Raw genomic sequence first — 17,147 nt, 5'->3', positions numbered from 1 at the left:
CCTGTTAATGATCATGTGACCTGGCGCGTGACTTGGCCTCCCCGCCTAACCGTGTGTCTTCGATGTAGCCACATTACCTGTAAATTGGAGATAAGGAGATGAGAAATTATTAGACATAATCTTAAGAATTACGAGACATGCCTGGAATATGGTATTCCTGTAAGTACCAAACATAAGGGAAAATATCGCAGGCAAGTCACTTCTCTGTAGCTTACCCTCTTCATCTAGAAAATGAGAACATTAACATATAGTCCTGTGCTTACTCTTTCCTCATTCACCTGGTTTTATTTTACTCCATAGCACATATCACCTGACATCTTATACATGTATTTGTTTATTGCCTTCTAGCCTAATAGCATGTAAGCTCCAGAGCAGGGAACTTGGTCCGTTTTGTCCACATTTATCTCCTCAGTGTTTAGAATAGGGCCTGACATATACTAGACACATGAACACATGAATTTGATATTTCATTTCTTTTTTTTTTTTTTAAACTTCATACCATATTTTATTTATTTATTTATTTTTGGCCGTGTTGGGTCTTCGTTTCTGTGCGAGGGCTCTCTCCAGTTGCGGCGAGCGGGGGCCACTCTTCATCGCGGTGCGCGGGCCTCTCACTATCGCGGCCTCTCTTGTTGCGGAGCACAGGCTCCAGACGCGCAGGCTCGGTAGTTGTGGCTCACGGGCCCAGTTGCTCCGCGGCATGTGGGATCTTCCCAGACCAGGGCTCGAACCCGTGTCCCCTGCATTGGCAGGCAGACTCTCAACCACTGCGCCACCAGGGAAGCCCAACACATGAATTTGGTTGAACACATGAATGTGTAAATATTAAATAATGCAATTTGTCCATACAGAAAGAGATTAGCAGACCTCCTGGCTTGTGGTAATTATTACGACCCTCACTGTGTTTCACTACATTTCTGCTTGCTTCCATGTTCATCAGGTCATCCTGTGCTCACCAATTCAGCTTCCTAGGTATTTTGATCTTTAGAATGAGGTACCTGGGATTGCAGACACGCCTGTTCTGTCATTGCAAAGGAGTATCTCCCTTTGTAAATTAACGACTTAGCATTCTAATTCACGCACCAGCTTCCTGTGAGTTTGGTTAACGTGAGTCAGCGCCCCTCAGCCAGCCCACATCCATGTGTACAGACCAAAGTGCCCATAAAAGTTCAGGCCACACCAGGACGTGGCTGGCTGGTGAGCCTTTGTCCAAGTGTCCTACAATCTCACTATGGACCCAGTTATCATTGCTGCCAGGGAGTTGGAAAGGATAAGCCAGAGACAGAGACTGGAAGAGCACAGATAGCCTTCTCAACCAGTGCCTGTTTCCCACAGCCTTGCCCAACCATCATGTTATCTAACTTTTGCATAATATCCAATGTTATCTCTTACTATGAGCAAGGTTGTACAGCTTTTCATGTGCTTGAGGTCCATTATTATTTTCTGTGAACTGCACGTTCCTGTCCCCTGCCCACCGTCTTTTGAACTGTTGATCTTTTTGTGTTTCCTTCTCTAACCTACTTCACATTTGTCCTAGTATTTGAGTTCAGGTATACATCTGACTTTATTTTGTCTGGATGGCTACCCAGTTGTCCCAATATCATATATGAAATAGTCCATCTTCTCATCAGTTTCAGATGCCAACTTTATCATATTAAAAAGTGTGTGTATACACACACACACACACACACATATATACATATATATATATATACACATACATATATATATATATATATATATATATGTATGTGTATATATATATATATATGTATATATATATATTGGACTTCTCTTTTTTTAAAAAAATCTTCTGATATCCTGTTTTTAAGAGTCTTGATTCAACTGATTCTCTGGTATCACACCTTAACTCTGTGCCTGTCACTGTGTGGGTCCTGGGATCACACAGGTGAACATGACCTTGTCCCCGCGGTCAGCAAGGGGCATCTGCCGTGTTCTTCCATTCCTCTCCTCTGGCTGCCACTCAACCACATCCACTGCTCTTTGCTGCCGGGGAAGCCTTGCACCACACTCAGATAAGGTCTGCCCACGCCAAGGCTGCCAGCTCCAAGTGCTTCTACGTGTTCCATCCCTGGGCATCAGAGGTCTGCTGGGTGCCCTGCCGGCTGGGGAGGACAGCCTCTTCAAGTCCAGGCCTCACTGTATCTGTTTTTCCTGGCCCTGCAGCAGCCCTGCCCTCACCTCAAGTTTTACCCTGACCTCTTGGACAGCTCCCTCAGGTTCTTTTCCTCACTTGTCAGCTTTCCCTAGTTGAAGAGACAGGGAGGGAGGCACCATTTTGTTTTCTCTGACCTCCTCTCCCTTCTCTCTGACCCCGCCCTCTCGCCCTCAATTCTCCCTTCTCCCGCCTTCTCCTTTTTCCCAGCCACAAAGCAAAAGCTTTCGCTTTTATGACTAGCAACAGAACTGGACCAGTCTGTCTGACTTTGCAGTCGGAAAGGGAGATCGTTTTCCCCAGCAACGTGATCAGGGGTGTGCGTGGACCAGCAGACCGTCGGCTCCTCGCCCACCCCTGCCCCCACCCCGAACGTGCCCGGGGTCCTGGCGCTACAACAGAAGAAGTCTGTGTGCTGGAGAGCAAGTTTCCTGTCCAGCTAGACTGGATCCATCAAACTCAGTTAGACTCAACCAAGAACTGGGCTTTTCAAAACTTGCCTGCCATTACGGAGGCCAGCAAATCCCCACATTTTCTTTTTGGTCTTTCAACAGCCCCCAACAGAAGGCGTCACACTCCATAGTGATGCCTGATTTTGTCCATTCCAAGATGCCCATCTTTTTCGCACCTTTACATCTCAGAAACCAGGATGCGTCTTACATTCGAGGCCCGGAGGAGAAAGCACTGTCGCTGTTTACATCGCAGCACGTCTCTCTTGGTTTCTTTTCGTCCTGTCTTTCTTAGGGCTAGGTAAAATAACCGTACCTCTCACAAAAGATGGCATCTTAAATTCGTGAACCACCACAATAATAAAAGCCTCTGTTTATTGAACCCGACGTGTGACATGGATTATTTCCTTCCATCATCACAACACCTCTAGGATGGAGGTATTATTACCCCTACCCTGCAGGGGAGGAAACTGATCAGAGTGGTAGAGCCGCTAGATCATATTCGCACGCCTGATCAATAACGCAGCCGGTATTTCATAAGGCCTACCCGGCCCACGCTGCTTCTAACTCTACTCGCTGTTCTTTCCACAACAGAAGATTCTGGGTCTTGTATAATAACAAGCTCTATTAACAATGCAATGTGCAAGTGGCTACAATCAGTTAACAGCACGGGAAGTTCCCTGAGGGCTGATATGAGTTAAAATCCAAATTGACAGGGGGTGGAGTGGGCTACGGAGTAGAATCTAGAGCTGGAAGGAGTTCGGAGGTCAGAGGCGGGGTTGGGAGAGGCAGCGTGCACAGGGAAGGCATGAGAGGGGCTCAGAAAGGGAGATGAGAATGGGGAGGGCGCAGTCTTGGCAGATTTGCCCTGAAAAATCCCTCCTCTCGCGCGCAGGAGGACTGGCTCGGAGGGTTGGAAACAGTTCCCCAGATTCAGCCCAGCCCACCTCCCCCACCCTGAGGGTCTCCACAGCTGAGCCCTGTTCTTTCTAAGGTAGGAGGACAGTAAGAGGGGAATCGAGGGAGGGAGAGATACCAACAGGAACCCGCTTCCCCTTTTGCCCATTTAATGACTGAGACAGTCAAGTGCCTTTCCCTTTCTCTTTCTCTTAAAACGGGAACTTTCCACCTAAATATCTGCAGAATTCGTTTAGAGGAAGATAAATGTGCTGTGAAAATAAATGTCCAGTGACAAGCCTCCATTTCATTTCTTGTATCTGGAGACCCTTGCGTATCCGTTGTTGCAAATGACATCCCTGGGTGCCAGGACGACGAGAAGGGAGTAGCACCTCTTTGAAAAGGGAAGAAAGAGATCTAGCAAGGCTCAGGTCCCACTGGCCCCTCAGCAGAGCTGGGGCACCCCTAGCAGCTGGCCACAGCCAGATGCCCACTGTGACGGCGGGCACTTCCCAAGCATCCTATAGTGTCTTCCAACAACCTTCAGAGGAAAGGCTCAGAGACGCTGAGTGACCTGCCCAACTTCCCCCAGGTAGTCGGCGACACAGGCAGGAGTGAACCTGAGTCTGTTTGACTCCAGGGCCCTTAGATGACTCCACTAGACCGGCTGCCTGAATCGACAGACTCTCTGCTTGAGGTTCAAACTCTCTGTTTGAACCTGTTTTCAGGTTCAAGGGCTGCACCCTGCACCCTCCCTCCACCGTCAACAGTGTTTGAGGCTGAGGCTGGGTTGAAGCCCCTTCTTCACCTATACCCTTCCCTCGCTTCCAGTTGGACTCAGCCTCTGCTGTTTCTAGAAAAATTTATATCTTTGGGGAAAGACCAACAGTCTACCCAGTCCCTGCCCCCAGAAGCCCTCCTGGGCTTCAGGAAACGACCCCCTCCCCTGGCCACTCCACCTCCTGGACACCCAAGGAGTTCAAAATGAGTCCCCCCAGAATGTGCCACTTTGGCCTGGGGTTATTTGAGTTGAAGGCAATGGAGGCCCCCAAAGACACAGGAAGAGCTTTCTACCTCCCCCTCAACTGCCTAAAAGAATTTAGATAGGGGGCCTGGCTCACAAGAGAGTTATTATCAGAGACAACTTTTATCTGAGAGACCCGTCTGCATAGCAGGGCAAACATCCCGTTACCAAACGTCTGCCCTTCTTTCTGTCCGGTGACTCACCCTTCTCCGCTTTGAAGCCCTAGGCCCTTATCGCATTCCTTAGCTCGGGACGGCACATAAGCCTCCGCTGCCCTTGGGTCTCCTATCCTTATGGGAATCCCTGAACATATGTAATTATACTTGTTCTTCTCCTATTAGTCTGTCTGATGTCAATTTGGTCATTAGACCAGCCAAAGAACCTAGAAGGCTAGAGGACGAATTTTTCCTCCCCAACAGGATGCAAATCAGGTAGGATAATAAATAATACCAACCTGTAGCTGAGCAATTTTATATTTCATTTCACATACTTCTCATCCATTGACCCATGTGGTCCTGTGTGAACCCCCCCCCGCCCCCCCGCCGTGAGGAAGGGAACAAGGGCTACCCTTCTGGTTTTCCAGGCAAGGAAACTGAGGCCCAGAGAGGTAAGCTGAGTCCAGGGTCAGAGGAAGAGAGAGAGGGTAGGCTTGAGCCCAGCATATTAAATCCCCAGAACCAGGGTACTTTCTAATAAGCCACTTTGCCTTCACAGAGCTCAGACCCCCGTGAGAGCTGGCTGGATCTCGTATTTTCTCTTTCTTTTTTTCTTTCGTGGCCGCACCACGCGGCACGCGGGCTCTTAGTTCCCCAACCGGGGATCGAACCCGTGCCCCCTGCAGTGGAAGCGCGGAGTCCTAACCACTGGACCACCAGGGAAGTCCCTGTATGTTCTTGAGTCAGCACAGCGGGGGAGACGGAGGACTGAGGGAGGAGGGAAGGGAGGGGTCAGCAGAGGGCCGGATGAGGAGGCTGGAATCCTGGGAAGGGCAGGAGAAAGAAACCAGAGAGAAAAGCCAGACCGCTTGGGAATTGTCCCCGGGGTCCACAGAAACTCAAGGCTGAGGTGGAAAGGTGTCTTCTACCTGCCCAGGGCCCTGGAGAGAAAGGTACTTTACAGATGCTCTCTAGGAGGCTTGGGAAGAACACCGCCCTCCTTCCCAAGGCAGGCGGGGGTGGGGGTGGGGGTGGGGGGCTGCCCAGTTGCCCCGGTAGTGGCCTCATTGTGAGGTGGTTCTGGTCACAGGCCAGGGGGTTGAGGTGGGAGGAGACGGAAGTGGTGGGGGCAGTGGCAGCCTCCTGGGCTCTGCCTGCCCCCAGCCCCTGCCTGGGGCCTTCTGTCACCGCCACCACCATGGGCAGTGCGTACCACTGGGAGGCCCGTCGCCGGCAGATGGCTTTGGACCGGAGGAGGTGGCTGATGGCCCGGCAGCAGCAGCAGCAAGAGCAGGTGCATGAGAGGGGCCCCGTTCACCAGGGTCCTTCCGGGGACACGGAGGGGACGGGGAGGGAAGACGGACCCCAAGCAAGCCGTCTATTACCTGGTGAATGTTGTTTTGCTTGGGCTGGAGGAAAGCAAGGTCCTTCGATGTCTTGGATGGACCGTGTGTGTGTGTGTGTGTGTGTGTGTGTGTGTGTGTATTGGAGTGACTCAGCTTTGCTGTTGTACTAGGCTGAGGCCTCATGTGGGATTGAGGGGTCAGGCTCGGGAGGTTTTAAAGCTGCGCTGTCCAATAGGGTGGCCACCAGCCTGTGTGCTCTATAGCCCTTGAGACGTGGCTAGTGAGACCGACGAACTGAATTTTAAATGTTACATACACTTAATTTATTTAAATATACTCTTTAAAACAAATTTTCATTTTACGTACTGGAACATTTTTAAGTATGTTCGGAACAACGTGGATATGTGAATCTACTTTTTCGACTGTAAATTATCTGAACTCTAAATATAGATCAAATATTTTAAACCAAAATGTAGTGTCTAAATCAAGATGTGCCGTTGAGTATAAAATGCCCTCTGGGTTTTGAAGACTTAATACAAAAACAAAGACTATAAACTATCTCATTAATATTTTCATATTGGTTTTACGTTTGGGCTGTATTGGGTTGAATAAAATATATTATGACACTTAGTTGCACCTATTTCTTCTTACTTTGGTATGTGGCTAACAGCGCATTTTAAATTATATATGGCCCTCGTTATATTTCCATTGGACAGTGCTGTCTCAAAGCATGGGCAAGAGATTATTCTTTACCCTCTGGCACTGCAAACGGTTTTCAGTGCGCGCGCAGCTCCCAAGCTAGGAGGTAGGTGGCCAGAGGCCGCTGTTTTCCCGGGCAGGGGCTGTGCCGGGGGACACTGTTGCTATAGAAACGGTCCTTGGGTGTGGGTGGGTGAGGGGAGAGAGCTCAGGCTCCAGCCTCAGCCTCCAACTCCAGGGAACAGAGACCCTCCAGCCACCTCCACCTCTGGATTCCCTTGCCTTGCTCCCCTCAGTGTCTCTGGCAGGGGGCGTGGGGTGACTGGGTAGGGAGGGAGGAGGATGCCACTTGCGGGGCGCTTCTTGACAGGAACTGAAGAAACTCCAAGAAGAGGAACGGCAATCTGAAAAAAAACCCCAGCCATCTCGGGAGTCGCCGCAGGAGTCGCAGCCACCGCCGGCGCCATCACAGTCGCCACCCGCGCAGCCGCAGCCGCAGCCGCAGCCTCCGCAGGTACCCGAGCGGCCGCCGCCGCCGCCGCCGCCGCCTCAGCCTCAGCCAAAGCCACAAAATGCCCAAGACCCTCTTACTCAGCGCACCTCCCGGTACATTCTCCAGGATTGCCAAAGGCCAGGCCCCCACAAGGACCGATTCCAAGGAGGGGTGATGAACCCTCAAGGTCCAGGTAAGTGAGATGCCCGGGAGCGAGCGGGAGACAGTGAGGAGAGAGCCCCTGGCTATAGCCCACAATCCACATCTGTCACCCCACCCTTTGACCCTCCCCGGCACCCTTCACCTTTACTTGGGGGGGGGGGGGGTCACTCTCTGAGCGGATTTGCACCAAGCGAGAGCTGCAGAGAAACCCGCTGACTTCCGCAGAGGGTGGCTCAGAAGTTGTCAGTCCCTTCTCCAGGGTGAGGGTGACAGACGGGGTCGGGGCGGCCAGAGGGTGGGATAGGAGGTGTGGGCTTAGCAACGGATATCCTGAGCCCTGGGGAAGCGGGGGGGGGGGGGGGGGGGGGGGGGGAGGGGGGTCTGGAACAGGGAAGCACCGGTCGGCTTCCTAGTGCAGAATTCTCAGTGGGGGCTGGGACTTTGCCTTGCCCCAGCTAGGGGCCTTGGCCTGCCCCCAGACACGTGGTAAAGAGTCCAGCTGTGGCACGTGCCATCCTCAGGAACTGCCAGATGAGTAACGTGTGCTTCGTTTCATCATCAGGTTTCAGGAAATCTAGCCCAGATACACACACCAAGTACCCACGACTCACGGTGAGACGGCCTCAGAGTGTGAAAGGCAGCTAGAGCCTGGCTGCGTGTCTGAGCGTGCTTGCGTGTAAGTGCGGGTGGAGTCTAGAAAGGCTTCCTTGGCAGGAATCGGGAGAGGGGACTGAAGTTATTCAGTCACTTCTGGACGGCCCGTTCCTCCCTTCCACGCCCCCATAAAAATGTCTCTGTAGGCCCTGTTGCTCACCACTCAGTATAAGTGAAGGAGCTGACGATCTAGTTGGAAAGACAGGACAGGTGCCAGAGAAGCAAAATCAAGGGGCCGTTTGAAACGCTGATCGGGGGTAGAGACAGCTGGAGCGGGAGGACGGTAAGACGTGAAGTCAGAGGTGGTGGTCTCCGTCAGGGGGTCTCCGATCACCGCTCTCTGGGAGCACGACTCAGATCACTGAGCCTCAGCTGCCCCACCCGTAAAATGAGACGGATAATACCGCCTCCTCAACAGAGGTGGCACGAGGACTGAATTAAAAGGGAAAGCATCCAAAGCACTTAGCTTACAGCCTGGCTCACTGGGGACCGTCAAACCCAGGAAGCCTCTTTTTTGAGAGTCTTGAGAATTACATAAAACAGGGTAAGCTTTGGAAAGAAGCTTTTCTTTCCTGACTCGGGTGCACGGGATGGGAGAACCTGATCCTGGCCCTTTAAGAGGAGGCCGGGACTGCTACATTTCACTTCCATTACTCTGGCTTCAGAGGGCCTAAGACAATGTTCTGAAACCAGCAGGCCCGGGAGCTGCTAACTAACCCGTTTTGCCTCCTGTCTCTCCCTCTTCTCAGTCAACGAATTACATCCAGCAGTGGTGATTCAGAGACAGACCCCGCCCCCCCGCCAAGACCCCACTGGCCATCAGCAAACATCAGATGAGCAGCCCCACCTTCTTACCTCCCAGCAACATCTCCACTTCAAAAGCCAACCCCTCCTGATCCACTCTGGCGGGGGAGGCTAGCTGGGAATAACACGTGATCTCTTCCCGGAAAGAATCAAGACCCTGGCTGGGCTCCCTGAGACCGAGATGAGGGGGAGGGGGCAGGAAGACCCACGAAGAGGATGGAGACGGTGCGAGAAGAAAGTGGAGGGCGATTCCATGCTTCTCCAGGCAAAGCCAATGGGAGAACTTGGCCTTGGGCCCCCCCCCCCCCCCCAGGTCTACAGCTCCACCACTGGCCCTTATGTAGCAGCGATAGGCCTGCTGGGGGCTCAGGTTTATGACTCTCACTGGAGCCACCAGCCCGTCCTCCTGGCCGACGCTTATTGAGATGCATCTGGGGAAGCGGGGGTTGCGTCACACCAGAGCGGACCTGGGACCTGGGGCAGCATCAGGAAGAAGTGGCAGGCAGGGGCCTCCCCCAAGTCCGGTGTCACGCCTGGTCCACTGTGGGCACTCCGCTGTTGAACGGACGATGGTTGGAAGGGATGGAGAGAAAGAACTCAGAGGAAAGGAGGACTGCAGCCTCAGGCCCGGGACACCGGACCTTGGGAAGAGGGGGACTCGCCCCCGCAAATCCACAGGCCTCTTCCTCCCTGGGTCTCGGCCTTTCCATGTAGCGGAGACAACCGAGAGGCTCTGGAGGCCCCAGGCACCCCCCTCACCACTTCCTGAAACTGACACCTGGGGTCCCCCAGCCCCGCTCCCTCTTCCACTCTTGACTGGTCAGGGGGGAGCCTGGGTCCTTTCACTGCTGCAGCATCGCCTTTGGGTGAGACTGAAGGCGCCTCTCAGCGCAGCGTTTCCTGAGAGGAGCAGTTGGGGGAGGCGAAGGAGCGGGGGCGCACAGGAACGGGAGCGTGAACGTTGGGAGGGACTCAGAGATGCACAACGAGGGAAAGGGAGAGGGCGAGCTCCCCGGGAGCAGTCTCCCAGAAGGCACGGAGGCCGGGCGTGTTCCCGAGGGGCTCAGGGACCGGGGAAGAGACCCTGAGGCCCACTCGGATATTAAGAAACAGGCTGTGAGATGGGGAGCGTCCACCAGCTCCCTTCCCACTCACAGGAGCCTTTTATTTTCCTTTCTTAAACATCGTTAAGCACCGTTTATTGACTCCAATATAAGTCCGTTACATTTGGCGAACTCCACCCGGCGTGAGCTCCAGCCCGGCCCTCGCGGACTTCCGTGCTCTTACCAGCGCCACCTCGACGCCAGTTACCCAGGCGCGGAAGCGCGCAGACAGCACCAACTCCTTCCTTCCCCTCATCCCCCCGGCCGGCTCCTCACCCGGTTCTGGCCCCACGTCCCCTTCTCCGGTCCTTCCTACTGCAAACTCAGCTTTCCCTGCTACTCAAGCTCACCTCTCTGCCTGTCTGAGTGATGGAAACCGTAACCGTCTTTGGTGAGCAAACACAATTCCTGCTCGCCTAAAGAACCCGGGGGGTTGCCTGGGGCTTCGCGTCGTCTGAGTGACAGCAAAGAGGGGACGGCCTAGACCAGTCCCGACGGATACGCAGCTCCGGACTGTCATCAGTGCCCGAAGGAGAGCACAGGCCTCTGGGAGCAGAGGGTGCCCTGGGGCTAGGCTGGGGGTGCAGCGGAACCCAGCAGTTCGGCTTCACCTCTGCAGGTTTCCAGCGGGAGAGCAGCTGCACCCACCGTTTGACCTGCCTGTGTCCACTCACATGGGCTCAGGCTTGTGGCCTCCTTCGATAAAAACCTTTTAAAATGACTCTGGCTTTGTCTCTGTTTTTCCTGTGCAGGCCCAGGGGGTGCCCGGTGCCTCCCTTCCTTCCCCTCCCCTCCTACTTTGCTTCCTGCTATGAAGAGAATAATAAAACTGCTTTCTGGAGAGGAGAAGCTTTAGCTGCAGAACACCTCTGACTTCCTGGGGGCCCAGACAGTCTTGAACCAGGAAGGCTGCAGAGCCAAAGGGCCTTGGCCAATCTTGCTGTCAGATGGGTGGGGGACAAGTTACCAGGCGAGAAGCAGGCCATCACCATCACTCTGTCACACGACCAAAGCCGGGCGGCCTAGGAGAGCACCTACGGTTCCCTAAAAGGCCCTGGGGACAACACTGGCTGTCCCCCACGTCACTTTCTCATTACCAGGTGGAGAACTTGGAAAGGATCCATGTATTAAAAGCCAGACAAAATGAAAGCTTTCTCCACATTCAGGCAGGAGGAAGGTCTTCCCTGGACGAGCTGGGCAACCAAGGTGCTCAGCACAGAAAGTGTGGGGGCCCCTCCATGCCTCTGAGGCAGCTCTGAGGGAATGTCAGGTCAGACTTTCCTCAGGACCAAGGGGAATATCTGGTGCTGGCCTCGAGAAGAACCAGGCTTCCGTTCCTGTGGAAATCAGAGAGGGTGTGAGGCTGTGTGTGTGTGTGTGTGTGTGTGTGTGTGTGTGTGTATGAAGTTAACGTCCACAGAAAGCTTCCTCTGCTGGGGGTGAACAGGGGGAGGGTATGATAAAGCAGGGCTTTTCCTCTGGCAAAGTCACTCTCGTCCTGTTGGGTGCCACGGAGTGGTGGGAGATACAGACCAGGCCGGCAGGTGCCCGGAGCTCGACGACAGCAGACAGGTCACGGCGGGCGAGGCACCAGCAAGTGGGGCTTGGACGTGTTTCCCCGGCAGTCCACATATTCGTAGCTCTGGAAGACCAGCTGCTCTGAATGGCTCAGGTAGGAACAGGTCAGGGTGCCCCTGGAGAGGAAACAGGGCTTTTTTTTTTTTTTTCTTTCCAAAAAAAAAAAAAAACAAACCAGTTTTATTTTGAAGATGACAGAACTTGAGCCTTGACCCCACCCAGCTTCCACTTCCACCGATCTAAGGATCTGCAGTTGGGGTAGGAGTGAGACAAGGAAGTAGGGAGGGGAGGGGAGAGACCTGGCGGCGGCAGTAAGATGGCGGCTGAAGTGCTCACGCCACCCGAGGTCTGGGCTTCACCGTCTTTACTCCTCCGCACCACAAGGGTCTGGGAGGAAGAGGAAAGCCCCGGCCCTGCTCTGCTCTCTGGGGAGGGCTGGCTTCCTCAGACCAAACCCGGCCCTTCCTGCTGCTCCCCACTCCGCCGCCCGCCGAAGCACCGGGGACAGCTGCCCCCCCCCCCCCCCCCCCACCGCCCAGGGTTCCGGGCGGATCTGTGGCTGTCACGTCAGTAGCTCACAAGCAAGGTGGGCCTTAGGGGAGGGGCTGGACCTGCTACGGCCAAGAGCCGACACAGACTCACGGGATTCGCTGCGATGACTCTCCTCCCACGGGGGGCAGAAGCGGGAGAGGGGTACCAGGGCTCCAAGCCCTACTTACTGGATGTGCAGAAGCACGTGGTGGACTTTGATTTTCAGCCAGGTACAGATCTTGCTGAGAGAGACAGAGACAGAGAGAGAGAGAGAACCCGGGCCCACGTTTCACACACTGAGCAGCCTGTCAGACAGCTCGGAGGAGACCTGCAGTCCCAGCCCCCCTTGCCTCCTCTCCAGCAGGGGCCCCACAGGCCACCCCCACCCCTTCCCTCTCCCTCTGCCCAAGGTGAGCGTGTCGCCCCTGCTGCAATATCACTCCTCCAACCCCCACTGGTTTGGCCCAGGCACGGGCTGGCCTCTCCCTTAGTAGGAAACGGGTGAGTCGGGCTGAAGAGCCCGAGGTCATATATCGTAAGCATTAACCAGATTCTAGCCTGGCTTTCATTCCAGTCCAGGTCCAAACAGGCAGAGGCTGGGGACCCTGAATGCCTGTACGTTGCAGTCTTGGCCACAGGAGTGCAGGCCACCTGCTGACTGCAGGGCTGGCGAAGCAATCAGAACATCTGGTGGGAATTCAAACCGGGTTCCCAGCCGGGAAAGAGGCTAAGGCAGAAGGGATCAAGGGCTACTCACTATATGTTCTCGTCCCATATCCTGTTGGCCACCGTATACAACATCTGTCAACCAAACGGGTGTAGGGTTAGCCCCGACTCCAGCCACCCCATTCCTCCCGCCACCCGCGTCCACACGCGGCCGTGGGCAGGGCTGGCCGGCAAGAGGGAGTCACCTGCTCACTGGCCAGAGGGCCGATGCGGAGGAGAAGGCGGTTGGAGACCTGCCCCACCACGAGGGACAGGTGCAGAACCTCAATGGTCAGCTGGGTCACAGCGACGGGGTAGTAGTTGTTATTGGAGATGCTCAAGATATTCTGGGGAGGGAGACAGGGAAAGGAAGGGGCTAGGGTAGCACCGTCCTTGGCAAGAAGGAGTCAAACGGTTTCAAAACCCCGCAGCCTGATTGAGCCCCACCCCCAACATGGGCCTCAGCCGCTCGGGCCCCAGGGCCAGGAGCCCCTCCGAGGGGCTCCTAATGGCGAGGGGTCACCTTTAACTGAGACAGTAAGCTTAAGACGTTAAGACATTAAGACATCAAGCTAAGACGTTCAGCTTAAGACATTAAGACATCAAAATCCAGTCTCGCCCTGCAAGGCTCTCTCTCTTCAGTCCTGCCCACCCAGGGAGTCTCAGGCACACCACCCCGACTGCGCCCAGTGATTTATGGCTCTGGCCTCAATTCTAACCCCTCACAGTTCCAATCCTGCACAATCTGTTAGGGGGCTCATGGTTGCTCCTGCTTCTCCCCAGGCTTCTGACATCCTCTGGGTGCCATAAGATCCCTGGCTACCGATGCCCAGGGTGAGAACACTGGACAAGGGCTACAGAGGAGTGTTGCCAGGAAGGTGGGGTCGGAGCCCAGGGGCACAGGCACCCACCCACCGTTATATTGAGGTGGATATCGGCCTCGTCAACAGTCACCGTGGAGGAGTTGAGGCCTACAGGCTGCACGGCGATAGTCCGGGGAAACAGGAAAAAGACGATGAGGGAGGAGGTCACCAGGCAGATGAACACTGCCAGGAACACGAAGAGCTTCCTGTGGGAAAACAGGACCCGGGGTAGAGGAGTGGAGAAGTCTGGACACCAAGGCAGCCTGGGCCGGGGGCGTTCAGACAGTCTTCTCTCTATATAAGCCTCTCCTCCGAGTTCCCCCTCACAACTGTACACGTAGCTCCCCAGATGTGGAGGACCAACCTAGGCTCAGATGTGGCCCAGAGTGGGTAGGAGCACCGGATTGAGAGGCTGGCAGCCCGGCTTCCATTCCCAGCTCTGTGTACCCACTGGCCCAGCAACTCTGAACAACCCGCTTAACCGCCCTAAGCCTCAGTTTCCTTGTCTATAAAATGGAGATAATTGTACCTACCTCATACAATCTGTTATGGGCTAAGGCATGAAAAGGCACCAATCCCTGGTCCTGGCACATAGCCAAAGGCTCAACCAATGCTAGCTATTCTCACTGGAAGAAGTAAGCCCATGTGAATTTTGACAGTTCTGAATTTTAATATTCATATTCAGAACAAGACATCATCTGTCTATCTAATTCAAAATTGAGATATGCATTAAAGAGAGAGCACCTTGTTAGCATTTTCTAAGGGGCACTGCCAGATTCGGCTTCCGGTGCACTGGTGTGGGTAGGCTGGGTGGTGGCCCCCCCACAGAAGCTGAGGACCCTGGGAGGAGGTTGCAGGGATCTATGTCAAAGGACCCAGATGACAAACAGGGTCATGGGCCCCCCAGTGAAACTCAGGGCTGCCTCTGAGGTTCTGAAGTGTCCCAGAACAGAGAGCAACTGGTTTCCCATCTCTACGGGGAAAAGAACAAGCAGGTCTGAGCTGCCATAGCAAAGGAAGTTCTTAGGAAAAATCACTTCCCCAAACCAATTGCAACCAGAGCCACTCCCTCCCTCCTGGAAGGACTTGCAGAGTCAAGAGGTCCTCTCTGTCTTCAAAAGGGAGCCATGCTTCTTGGAAGCAGTGATGCTTAGGACACCAAGAGGCCTCAGGTGGCATCTGCTGTGCCCCGAGCTTCTTAAACTAGGAAAATCCTTGGAAACAGGGAGCTAATACGTCTGAGGCCAGTGAGGCTCAGGCTTTCTGGGGGAGAACCAATGGAGAAAAACTGGGGGGGAAGGGGGATTGGGGGAGACAAAGAGGAAGAGCCCCCAGGGGCAATGCCTACAGAGCTGGGATAGGAAGAGGGGCTTACGTGTGCCTGGGCTTCAGCCTCTGGTCCCCATAGGGGATGAGGGCCACCAGCTGCTTCTCTAGTTCTGTAGAAAGAGGGTGAGAGGGAGGGCCAAGAAGTGTCCATGACAAATGTTTCCTGTGCCAGCCTGCCAGAAGCACCCCTCCATCCCACAGAGCAGTGTCAGAAGCATGCCACCTCTGCCTCAGAGCAGGACTGGGAATACTGGGCTGTTGGCAGCTCAGCTTTGCCATCTCTAGAATGGAGGTGAGATTTTCATTAACAGGTGTGAAGAATTTCTGCACGTCACCACAAATCAGAGAAGCCCAATTTCTTTGGAGAGGTCATTATAACTTCTTGAATCCTAAGGCAGTGCTGCTAAGAGAGCAGAGAGGCTGGAAATTCCCTGGGTTTGGGCGGTACAACCAGAGCAGGAGGGGGGTCTCTGCAGCGAGCCCAGGGAGGGTTAGCGTCTCCCTGGCTAGCCTGAAACTCAGGGACTAGGAGCTGGGAGACCCAACCCCATCCAAGGAGACTCAGAGGGGCCTGGTGCTGGCCAGCTGGCTGCTAAGAGCTTTTCCTGGATCCCAGGCTACTTCCAGAGCCTGGGGCCACTCACCTCGAGGGATCTCCCCACTGCCCTGGCAGGTGGGACAAGTCACAAAGCTGACACCAGCAGCCCTTTCACAAGGCACACAGGAACAAAAAGGCTTGCTGCTGGTGGTGCTGGAGTAGCTGGCAGCCTTGCTGCCAAAGGCTGGGTCGGGGGACAGGATCGACTTGTTCTCATTCTCCCGAGAGCCCAGCTGGGAGAATGTCTCACCCATTGTTCAGGGCTATTTTTCACTGATGAGAAAAGAACAAAGTTCAGTTAGCACTGATGCCGGGTGTCACTCTGGTTTTAGGTTCTTGAGATTGGCAAGGAGCCCCACCACAATTTCAGCAAGCTCAAGCCTAAGGAAGTGAGGGTGTGGAAATTCGAGCAGTTACACACGAATCTTGGATCAGGAATCTCAATGCATTTCAACTCTTTTTTTTATTGTAGGAGAGCTCAATCGGCCTGCAAGAGGGAAAAGCAAAGCAGAAGTTATTTCACTTTAAGGGAATTTCATAAGTGAAAGGCAGAGCGCTTAATTTTGTTCTGGAAAAGTTGCTGAGCTGTCATTCACTGCAAGGGAAGGAAGTTAGATAGGCCTTGGGGGCAGCAGCCAGGAGAGCCCCTTCATCCTCTGCGACAAGATGACTCTGCACATGTCTCCAGAGCACCCGGACAAAAATGCCCGCGGCCTCCAGCCTGGGTGTGGAAGGAAAGTGTCCATTCCTGAGCCTGGGCAGGTGCTGGAGTAATAGGAAGGGAGGGATTCTTTGGAACAAGAAAGAAAAAGGAGGCTAGGCTGGCCACAGGTGTGGCTAAAAACCCTAAAATGATTGTGGAAGGGAGCATAAACCTCTTCCGCTTGCTTTCTGAGTTGGGGTGGGAAAGAATGTCTGGGGGAGGGTGGTAGCAATTTCAGGGTCAGTCCTTCACTAGGACGAGTCACAGCTAACTCCAGATTCGTCCCAAAAGACTGGTGGCAAATGAGTGGGCAAGGTGAGCCGAACTCAGATCTTCTGGGCTTAAAATAAAGGAAGCCTCACCTGGTTTAGGTCTGAGATCCTGGGCTCCTCTCAGCTGCAAGAGGGCTGGAGATTTCTGGAGTACGTCTTTGGGGAGGAGGGCTTGTAAGGCAGGGTGGCTCCAGGGGCCACCAGTCCCCTTCCCGTAGAGTCCTGGGGACCGATTGCCCCGCGTTGGAGGAGGTGGGGAGCAGCGACCCTGGCCTCCCCAGAGGCTTCACGCCCTACTCTGGGGCTCGGCCATGGGCTGCGGGGTCGGAGCGGACTGAGAGGCTAGGATTTCATTGAAGGAGGATTTTAAGTCCCACCAGACACCCCGAGAGGCCGTTAGTAGAGCTTGGAAGCTGCGTGTTGGGCTAGGAGGAGGCACAGAAGGGGCCTGGGCCCTTGCCTGCCAAAGGGAAAGAAGGGAAGGAGGGTCCCGAATCGCCTTACCCCCGGGTGACCGCAGCAACAGAAACGCCTGCAAAGCAGAATCGAAAGTGCGGGAGCCGGGGTTTCGCCCCAGGCTTCGGCTCAAAGCCTTGGGAAGCTCCG

The 17,147-nt window shown here is 54.3% G+C and overlaps 2 protein-coding genes across 7 annotated transcripts; one reads left to right on the top strand and one right to left on the bottom strand.

The window, feature by feature from the left end:
• The first annotated feature begins 5,554 nt into the window (after window positions 1–5,554).
• On the top strand, window positions 5,555–10,683 carry LOC132355099 (coiled-coil domain-containing protein 200-like). Of its 2 annotated transcripts, XM_059907304.1 has the most exons (4): window positions 5,555–5,654; window positions 5,908–5,995; window positions 7,117–7,432; window positions 8,805–10,683. In XM_059907304.1, exons 2-4 carry the CDS (start codon window positions 5,939–5,941, stop codon window positions 8,972–8,974), a joined length of 543 nt encoding a protein of 180 aa, XP_059763287.1. In that variant the 5' UTR covers window positions 5,555–5,654; window positions 5,908–5,938; the 3' UTR covers window positions 8,975–10,683. The 2 variants fall into 2 exon arrangements, with proteins under 2 accessions (XP_059763287.1, XP_059763286.1); XM_059907303.1 differs by lacking the exon at window positions 5,555–5,654 and having other exon boundaries at window positions 5,868–5,995.
• Window positions 10,684–11,448: 765 nt separating this feature from the next.
• TMEM106A (transmembrane protein 106A) lies at window positions 11,449–17,129 on the bottom strand. Of its 5 annotated transcripts, XM_059907296.1 has the most exons (9): window positions 17,046–17,083; window positions 16,632–16,763; window positions 15,613–15,839; window positions 15,015–15,078; window positions 13,692–13,845; window positions 12,983–13,123; window positions 12,829–12,872; window positions 12,260–12,313; window positions 11,449–11,656 (listed from the first exon to the last, which is right to left on the bottom strand). In XM_059907296.1, exons 3-9 carry the CDS (start codon window positions 15,818–15,820, stop codon window positions 11,536–11,538), a joined length of 786 nt encoding a protein of 261 aa, XP_059763279.1. In that variant the 5' UTR covers window positions 15,821–15,839; window positions 16,632–16,763; window positions 17,046–17,083; the 3' UTR covers window positions 11,449–11,535. The 5 variants fall into 5 exon arrangements, 4 of the variants coding, with proteins under 4 accessions (XP_059763279.1, XP_059763280.1, XP_059763278.1 ...); XM_059907297.1 differs by lacking the exon at window positions 16,632–16,763 and having other exon boundaries at window positions 17,046–17,129; XM_059907295.1 differs by having other exon boundaries at window positions 16,632–17,124.
• Between the last annotated feature and the right edge of the window lie 18 nt (window positions 17,130–17,147).

Source organism: Balaenoptera ricei, chromosome 20 (genome assembly GCF_028023285.1).
Source record: "Balaenoptera ricei isolate mBalRic1 chromosome 20, mBalRic1.hap2, whole genome shotgun sequence".
In the NCBI taxonomy this organism is placed as follows: Eukaryota; Metazoa; Chordata; class Mammalia; order Artiodactyla; family Balaenopteridae; genus Balaenoptera; species Balaenoptera ricei.
This window is presented reverse-complemented; position numbering and strand designations above follow the sequence as displayed.